We start from the raw sequence: 9,847 nt of genomic DNA on the forward strand, positions 1-9,847 counted from the left end.
CATGGCAATACTAAGATGTTGGGGTTTTTGTGCCTTAGCATGAAGAAAGATGGTAGTTGCTTTGGAACATTTGGAAATTATGCAAGTTTGAAAGGAAAATCAGAACGTACAAAAATATGCATTAAATAAGTATCTGTTCTTAAAACTACTTGTAGGTGCACTCTTTTTATAAAAGGTCCTTGAGCACTGTCCTTCACAGAATGAGGCCTTTGCTCTGTTTTTTGTCAGCCTGCGCTGCTAGTGATCTGACTGAACAGATAAACTTCTTTTTATACAAGTTAGTATTGTCTGTATCGAAGATGAAAAAACAATCAGTGCTGGAAGCTTGAATGTTTCACAACTACTGAGCTCCGGATTTAAAGTGAAACCCTCACAAATCTTCAACTTTCTCTCTTTTTTTTTTTTTTTTTAAATATATATAGTAGGGGTAGCAAATTGGAATTAAAGTTTTTGGGAGTTTTTTGTCTTCACTCCAGACTTTATCTGTCACACCATCCTTCAGTGTTCTTGGTGGTTCAAAATACCTCCAGGAATTTGAGTGTGTTCTCAAAACTGTGACTTGCTAGATTAACTATTAGCCTTCAAGAACACAACTTCTGCATGTTTGTGCTACCCTGAAACTCTTGAGTTCTACTCTTGGGATTCCTCACATAGTGAAAAGTGCTGTGCAAGTTGAGGTATTCAGACCAACTTTGTATGTTCCCTGTTTTCTGGAAGTTTGCAAAGCTTACTCAACTGTGATGTGATGAAGCAATTCTTCTGAAAACAGCAATTGCCACTTGGAAGCCATCAGGCTCCAGCCATCCTTTGGGGATTTGTTTTTCAAGGATGTGTTTATGTAAGAATGCTTAGCTTCCTGAGATGTTTACAAGTTTGTTTACAGGATAAAAGCCTGGTTTTGAATTTTTTGTTTTGTTCTTGAGTTTGGTGTTAAGGCATTTCAATTGCTACTGAACATTCTGTGAATGCTGCCAGGTAAGAAAGAGCTTAAATCAGAAACTCAGAATCTAATCCTGAAAAAGTAGGTGCCTTGACAGTGTGCCATGTCCAGACTAACTTGTTGCACTTATTTCTTAAGGTCTTCGAAGAGCTCTTACTTGATGCAGATTGGAGTGTGAATGCTGGAAGCTGGATGTGGCTATCCTGTAGTTCCTTCTTTCAGCAGTTTTTTCACTGCTACTGCCCAGTGGGTTTTGGCAGAAGAACTGACCCAAATGGGGATTATATCAGGTAACTCACAATCCAGAAATTGCAGTGATTGATTCATGGGTGTTGCTTAAACTATTGAGCAGCTTGATATGTAATGTGACCTTTTTACCTTTTTGTTATTTTTTTAAAGACGTTATTTGCCAGTACTTAGAGGTTTCCCTGCAAAATACATCTATGATCCTTGGAATGCCCCAGAGAGCATCCAGAAGGCTGCAAAATGTATTATAGGAGTTAATTATCCCAAACCAATGGTAAACCATGCAGAGGCAAGCCGTCTGAATATTGAGAGAATGAAACAGATCTACCAGCAGCTTTCACGATACAGAGGACTGGGTATGATTATCAATTATTTGCTTTATTTATTTTTTTTAAACTTTTCTCATCTTCTAGCAGTTAATAGTTTAGTCCCATAGCAGTGGGAGTCAGGTGTAAGCTCAGGGTAGTGACCAGGGTTTGTATCCAAGTAAATGAAAATAATATATGTACTGAGAAAGGAGAGAGTTTGAGGGGAGTGCCTCTCCAAATATTGCCTGGATTTTCTTTTCTATGGGTTTTTGGAAGTGTTTTTGTTAAACTGGGCCTTTTGTGCATTCTGATATTGTCGTACAGATAGGTTTGAGTACCAGTGATTAGAAATTTAATGTGGTTCATAACTTTAATGATAGTGTATTTGCATATGCAAATGCTGTTGCAGAAGTAGGCACCAGCCCAGCCCCTGGTAGCATTCTTCCCCTGTGCTCCGAGAGGTAAACCAGGTGCATTGTACTGCTCAGGAAGGTGTGAGCAGTCAGTATGTTCAGGATATGTTGCACTTAAACCCAACATATTGGATACGTGTAACTTAAGGAATTTTGGAAAAGTTACGCAGAATATTAAGTAAATGTGAACTAAAATAGTTTGGCAAGAAACAGAAGTAGGCAAGACAGAGAGATGTTCTGTTGTAAAAGTAAACTACTCAAGCTGCGGGTGGAGAATTGGCTATCACAAGGGAAACAGAATGCTGCACTTAATTTTTTTTTTCTTGCTATCTTTCTTTATATATTTTATTTTGTTTTTTAGGTCTTCTTGCAACAGTGCCTTCTAATCCAAATGGAAATGGAAATGGTGGCCTAATGGGCTATTCACCAGGAGAAAGCATTTCTGGTTGTGGTAGTACAGGAGGTCAGTCAAATTCTTACAATGCATAGAATTATTGGAACTGAACTACATGAACTTCTTTCATAGTGCCCTTGCCATTTCATATTATAAGAAAGAACTGCTTTTATAAGACAATTTTTAGTGCAAGTCACAAATATTTTCAAATTTATTCACTGTTTGATAGTATTTGTGTAAAGACATATTGAAATTATTAATCTCTAATATGCAAATATTTTTAACCTGTGTTTTTTCCTTCCTCCAAAAATTAGTTACTAACTTGTATTGAACAGTTTGACTTCAAAAGTATTTGAATATGATTTTCTCCTAGAAGTGTATAAGCATCCTGATATTTATAATAAAGAGTGACTTGTGAACTTTCAAGTGAGAATTGTTAACTTGTGAAATTTTCTAGTGCTGGCATTAGATTGCTAACTGGAATTTATTGCTACTAAGAAAAAATAAGAACAGTATTATGATTGTATTAACCCATGGCGGGTCTTAAATACTTAAATACTATATACACACTATATATACCTTAGACTCTTCAGTGTAAAAGGATTCAGCAGAACTAGAAATCTACTGGTTTTATGTTCTTCATAGGCTTTAGTCAAGGTTAGAAGCAGATTGTGGAGGAAGATGGACCTGATTGTTCTTAGCCAGTACAGTTCTCTTAAGGATTAAAATGCAAACTCCTTAAAGCTGGGTGCTTGAGCTTTTATTTCTTACATTTCTTTATTTCTTAGGACATTTATAAGACAAGAAGGTTTTCTTTTTAAAAAATTAACATTATTTTCACTCTTTTCTCATTAAAATGTATTAATATATACATGTACTTACACTTTTCACATCAGAAATGTATTCCTTTTGTCGGAGGTTCAGTGAATTTGGAAAAACAACAATCATTAGAGCTTTGGACGTGTAATGAGGTGGTTTGAAAAAAAAAAAAAATTAAAAGCCACAATAAAAAGCTTATCTCTTGAAGAGGGGGTAAACCCCCCACACTTTAAATTCCAAAACTAGAATTGTACCTTCTGTTATGTTTAACTCTTCTCCCTGCCTCTCCAGGAGCTCAGCTGGGAACTGGTGATGGTCATACTGTTGTTCAGTCATGTGCCCTGGGAGACTCTCATACAGGAGCAAGTGGAATTCAGCAGCAAGGTATTATGGCAGTCCCTGTCTGTAGAGGATCTCCAAATCCTTGCAATTATGGAAAACCAGACAAAACATCAAAATAGCATGGATAGATTTTGGGTGACAGCTGCTGTCTACAACATGAACTGACCTTGTTTCTGTTCTCAAAACATAGAAATTATTTCTTAGAGTGAACTTGTTTGTCTTGTCATTTTTATCTCTAAAATGCTCATCTAGAGCAATATTTGTATGTTTTGAGTGGGAGGGATCACAAGTGTGACTAAACAAAAATTAATAAACATTATCCTAGGCTACTTTAAATGAAACTGAAAACCAGAAGTTCACCTTGTGTGTTGGATAGCAAAATTTGTATGTTATCTTTTCCCTGATTTCACTACCACTCTTTTCATATATAATTAATTTCCACAGTCTTGTGTGGATAGTCTCTTGTTGTGGAAGCAAATTTTTGTTACTTTAACTATACAGAACCTTAAGCTGTGGTTTGTGATAGATCCAAGTTGCCATCAAATTTAACCCAACTGTTTGTTTCTTTGCAGTCTTAACACAGGTGGTGTGTTTACTGATCATGAAGGGCTGTAATCTGTGTTTTGTTTAAGCACCCAGAACATAACCGGAACACCGCAACTGTTCAGAACAAGAAACCTTGCAACTGCTTCTGCTGATTGCACTATTCATGCAGAATACTCAGTTTCAAGGTTGCCAGGAGATAGTTTACATGAATCAGAAGAAAGTTTGCATCTTTCTTTTAAGTTACTTGCTTTATTTGTTTTTCCACAACTAAGTTGTGCTAGGGATTCATTAGCATTGCTATAAGAATATAATAAAAAGGATGAGGAGACTTAGCAGAAGTAATGTTAAAATTTATAACAACTTATAATTGAAGTGTTTGGCTATATAAACATTCTGCTTGTTGCAAAGATAATGCATAAATATGTAGGCACTTAACGTTGTTCACTCTGCATATATAAGTGCATATATGTTTAACTGCTGTAGACTACCATGAGGCTTATTTTTCTTTTGCATATGAACTCTTCTGCATTCAGGATAGTTTCTGGCAGGATTTTTCTCGATGATGGAAAATAAATCAATTGGCTCCTTTTTGTTGTTGTAAAGAACATAATTTTACGCTTGCTTGCAGCTCTAAATTTTATGTAGTATAATAAATATCTACTGTATCTGAACAGGTTACTGTCAAGCAAGTAGTATCTTACACTATGCTCATGGAGACAATCAGCAATCACATTTATTGCAAGCAGGTAATTTAAACAACAACAACAACAAACCCCAAACACTTTTCCTGAATATATAAGGGTGCAATAGAGTCTTAATGTAAATACTGATTTTAAATTATCAGGGAGAACGGCCCTTGGTACTGGCATTAGTACAGGGAAACGCCCAAATCCAGAAGAAGAAACTCAGAGCGTTGGACCAAAAGTCCAGCGACAGAGCACAAATTAAACTGGTAAGATCTGAGGCACCTTAAAGCTATCAAATTTCTGTGCAAATTTTGTGTCTGTGATAACATTCATGTCACTGCAATGCAAAGGATCCTAAGGTATTTCTGTAAATACTTGTTTTCCAGGGACTGTACAGACAGTACAAAATTCTGGCTCTAAGAGTTTGTGAAGTATGAGATAGGAAATAGTTGCAAAAATAGAGCCAGACTGAAGATTATCAGACACAGATCCAGGTGTTAATGAAAGAGAGATGGATAAACTCTGGTTTTAATACATCAGCAGAGCTGCTTAAGTAGCTTCAGTTACTCTCTGCTCCCACATCTCACCCTTAAGTTGTGCCAGTAGCATTGTTTGTGTGAATGTATGGTGACTTGAATCGGGAGACTTAAGACAACTTAAGAGGAAAAGCTCAGGGCCTGGATTAGTTTAGACATGTAAGTGGACTAAACAGAACATGTTTTAGAGAGATAACTGCCAAAAACCTTCAAAATGCTGATGTAGTTATTGATTGTGAAGATGTAGGGACAAATAAGATTTGAAGACATGAGCTTTTGTCATTGGTCTGTAATTGAAGCAGGTTACTCAGACTGCCCAAGTTTGTCAGGCTGTGGTGAAAAAGACTTGAATTTGGAGAAGGAGGCACTGCAGATAGATCCACACAAACAGGTGTGAAAATGTGTAGAGAGAAGTGGAAAATTGGAGAAGAAATTTTGTATGTGTAAAATCATCAACAGAGAGATAAGTCGATTTTGATTTTCGGATGAAGTCGGGAGCAGCATAGAGGAAGGAGAAGGTCAAAATTGTAACACCTCTTCCCCCAGTAAGCTTGATTTGAGAGCCACAAGGAAGATGACCTGAAAAGAATCAAGACTAAATTAAGGAGTAATTACTAAGGAGGAAAGCCAAATAATGGAGGACTGTCTGAAATAAGAGGGGACAGAATTTCAAGACTGGGAGTGTGGCTGCAAAGATTAAAGGTGATTGAGATGTTTATAAAAAAACCAGGTGGAGCACTTGTCATTATGGAGTTTGAAGAATAAGTAAGAATAGCACAACAAGCGAGATAATAGCACATAAAGAGATTTTGTTGGAACTGAAAAACAGGGATTCCGTACAGCAAGTGTAGGAGATACATTCATCATCTCTAGAGATAAAAAGGGAAATTCAGTCTACTTCATTTGGATTCGACAGCAAGATCTAATTTTGCTTGTTATGCAGTGGCAGCACTTTGTCAAAGTTACTGCAGTGCATTATGAACAATTGTGTCATAGTGATTTGATTCAGTGCAGAACCGCAGCATTGTTTCCATAATGCCGTCGATTGAGGAAGTGAGATGAGACCTTAGTGAGTGATCCATCTGCTATTTTCTCACATACTAGAAGCGCTGTAAGCTGCTTCTGTGTTCTCAAACTGCTTTCTGTTACTCGGATGAGCCTGAGTGGAACATAATTCCAAGGGAGTCTGTGTTTCAGTAGCTGTCTAATCCTTAGTATGTGTAGATTCATTCAGCATCCATGTTTTGTATTGCAGAATTCCTTAGGTGCTCGTGTCTGTGTAGAAGAAGTACCTGCAGAGCGAACGTCTGGTTCCTGTCTAAGCTCTTTTTCAATTGAGAGACAGGTTGGAGGGGTTTCTAGTTTGGCAGAGAAGACTGATTTTGTTAGGGGTGTTCAAAGCATGCTGCAAAAGCATTATAGTCAATACAAACATCAGCCAAGATCATACTCAAAAACACTGCTGGCAAAAGGTTGTGCACTTCTGAATAGCACTAAAGTACAGAGTACAGAGGCTTTTGTTGGGTTTCTCTTATTTTTTTTCCTTCCCCATTTAGCCTCTAAGGTGCGAAATAAGAATTCTGAGTATTTGGGCCAGTACAGATGGGGACAGGGCTTCCTGCACTGAGAAGGGGGGAAAAAATATTGGTCCCTTGAAGCACTTCTGTCTTCTTCAAAGACTCACATCGAACTGCTTAAGAATATATTTTTTTCTTTTTTTCTTGCAGCTTGATTGGAAGAGAAGTTTGCCACTCAAAGAACACATGGGACAAAATTCCTGCTACTCTGTATTGGAACTAAAGTGTTGTGAGAGTTCATGTTCTAAAATTACATACTTTTTCATAAATTATTTTCAATTGTTCTCAGTTGTTGTAAACAAGTCCAATTTTTGGAATGCATTATTTCTAACTGGCATTTCTATGGTTTTTAACTTTTTAATGACTCTTTCACAAAGGGCAAATTGAGTTTTGTATATAAAGTATTTGGTGAAGAATTTGCTAACTTATTGTAAATATAAATATTCATGATTAGTGATAGACCCATCAATATATTTTTGATAATCTTTCATGTATATGGTAGTAGGAAAAGCTATAGTGCTGTTCTGAAAAACAGATGAACATAGAAAGTTTGGAAGTTTTTAAATTGTTATTTTTAGATTCCATACTTGAGCTCTGTATGATCAACTTCATATTTTCATAACGTAGGTGCTTAGGACAGTGTTTAATCAAATACAGTAGAGCTGTAACCGTAATTAATCACATCTGTATATAAAACATATGCCAATTTTAGTCGAGTTGTAAAATTTTCATGTTTATGTCCAGTCCTTGTATTTCCCAGTTGCCTTGTTCAGTAATGACATACCTTGTTAATAAAAGAAAATTGTATATATAGATACATATCTTTGTCTTTTGTGTACTCTATTGCTCCTGCATAGATTTCCAAACAAAACTGTTTCAGGAAAGAAGAGAAATACTCTTTTTAGACTTAATCTGGAAGGCACCAACAATGTTACCTTTCACTTCAAGTTTCATGATACTGAAGAAAAACAATATTCAAATTATCCAGGCCTTTTTCTTGGAACTGCATGTATGTATTCTGACCATTAAGTGTTTTTCACTGATGGACTTATTAAGTGTTTCTTCACAATCTAGGTGTTTGAGTTGGTTTTTTTTTTCCTGCTATGATTAAAATTTGCTTGACAGCTGGGAAGTCTTTCCTGCAATGCATTTAATTTGCTGCTTTTTGAAGATGTTGATTTCAGACTTGCTGAATGCTCAGTCAAATACTGTCTCAAATGTTTATAGAAATTGTATGTAAATGTTTTCTCAGACCATTAAGATCTCTGAAGAAGCAGTATGAATTTGCATATGACTAGGTTAGTTCCCTACTTGAATGGGTACCCAAATTAGAATCCTAGAATATCCTGAGTTGGAAGGGACCCAGAAAGATCACCAAGTCCACCTTCTGGCCCTGCACAGCACCATCCCCAAGAATCTCAGGTACCATGTACCTGGGAGCGTTGTCCAAACACTTCTTGAACGCTGTCAGGTTTGGTACTGTGACCACTTCCCTGGGACACTTGTTCCAGTGCCCAACCACCCTCTGGTGAAGAACCTTTTACTCATATCCACCCTAAACCTCCCCTGACACGTCTTTAGGCCATGCCCTGGGGTCCTGTCACTGGGCACCACAGAGAAGAGATCAGTGTCTGCCCCTCCTCTTCCCTTCATGAGGAAGTTACAGACTGCACTGAGGTCTCCCCTCAAGTTTCTTCTTATCCAGGCTGAAAAAACCAAGTGCCCTCAGCCGCTCCTCATACAGTTTCCCCTCCAGACCCTTCACCATCCTTTGGACACTCTGAGAGCTTTAGAGCCTTCCTATGTTGTGGCACCCAAAACTGCCCCCAGCGCTGAGGTGAGCCTGCCCCAGTGCAGAGCAGAGCAGGACAATCCCCTCCCTTGCCCGGCTGGTGATGCTGTGCCTGATGTCCCCCAGGACACGCCTGGCCCTCCTGGCTGCCAGGGCACTGCTGGCTCATGTTCAACTTGCCACTGACCAGGACCCCCAGGTCCCTGTCCATGGCACTGCTTTCCAGCATCTCATTCCCCAGTCTGTCTGTACATCCAGGCCTGCCCCATCCCAGGTGCAGAATCCAACACTTGTCTTTGTTAAACTGCATACAGTTGGTATTAATTATTAATTAGTTCTAAAGTGAGAGGAGTTAATTATCTTGTTCTTAGTATTGGTGACTTCGAGACAGGGGGCAGTTTTGTGTGTTGGTTTAAAATTCAGATTAGAATTTTGGGTTAACAACATATGCAGCAGGGCTCTTGGGGCAGAATGAATTGCCATGGTACTAGATTTTAGATTATTATTGTTAATGTAAATATCTCTGCATACTGATTTGTATACAATGGCAAAATCAAAAGCACTACTAAGAAAATAAAGGCATGTCTACCGTCTTGAGGCAGAGAATGTTTGAAATTGAAGAAAAAACTCAATGGTGAGAATAGAGAAGCAGATGCTAAATGTTTTCCACAGATGAGTCCAAGTAAAATGGAGGGGTTCCCTGGGGACATACATAATAAGGAGAATAAATAATTATTTTTTCTGTTTAGGTAGTCTGAAAACAGGAAAAAAAAAAATAGGACTAGCTTGCCTTAAGACATGTTTTACTCTGTCAAGATCATGCTGAATTTTTCGGCTAACCTTATATTAAAAAAAACATACCATCTAAATTAAATATTCCACCTAGATTTTCTGAATGATTAGGCTATGAAACTCCCACAGAGAAACTTCATCAAGGTAAGAACATCTGTTTAAATATTACCTTCCCCCCAAGCAGTCTGGAAGTTCAGTAGGTGAAAGAAGAAATTTCCCAAGGAGTTTATTTTTATGGTAAGGTAATTCCCCTCTTCTTAAGTGCTGAAAGGCGTATTCCTCTTCTTGGTGGAGGCAGATCCTTGGATTTGCAAAGGAAAATCTGTGGAGATGCTGTTTCACTTGTGAGCTGGCTTGAAGGAGTTCTGGTGTCAGGACTGTTGTGGAAGAAATGGTCTGTGATTAGTTTAGTGTGAGAGAGGGGAGAAGTTGCCTTCAGAGTAGCAACAGCCTCAT

The 9,847-nt window shown here is 37.8% G+C and overlaps 1 protein-coding gene across 2 annotated transcripts in view; it reads left to right on the top strand.

The window, feature by feature from the left end:
• Nucleotides 1–7,626, top strand: part of CRY1 (cryptochrome circadian regulator 1) — a 39,550-nt gene extending 31,924 nt beyond the window's left edge. The window contains exons 8-14 of one of the 2 annotated variants that reach the window (XM_032107635.1): nucleotides 1,079–1,230; nucleotides 1,340–1,542; nucleotides 2,269–2,370; nucleotides 3,412–3,504; nucleotides 4,683–4,754; nucleotides 4,853–4,960; nucleotides 6,958–7,616. In XM_032107635.1, the coding sequence (XP_031963526.1) occupies nucleotides 1,079–1,230; nucleotides 1,340–1,542; nucleotides 2,269–2,370; nucleotides 3,412–3,504; nucleotides 4,683–4,754; nucleotides 4,853–4,956 (726 nt within the window). In that variant the 3' untranslated portion in view covers nucleotides 4,957–4,960; nucleotides 6,958–7,616. Of the gene's footprint in view, nucleotides 1–1,078; nucleotides 1,231–1,339; nucleotides 1,543–2,268; nucleotides 2,371–3,411; nucleotides 3,505–4,682; nucleotides 4,755–4,852; nucleotides 4,961–6,957 lie in introns of both variants that reach the window. The other variant, XM_032107636.1, reaches the window with a different exon arrangement.
• Nucleotides 7,627–9,847: the final 2,221 nt, after the last annotated feature.

This window comes from Corvus moneduloides, chromosome 4 (genome assembly GCF_009650955.1).
Source record: "Corvus moneduloides isolate bCorMon1 chromosome 4, bCorMon1.pri, whole genome shotgun sequence".
Lineage (NCBI taxonomy): Eukaryota > Metazoa > Chordata > Aves > Passeriformes > Corvidae > Corvus > Corvus moneduloides.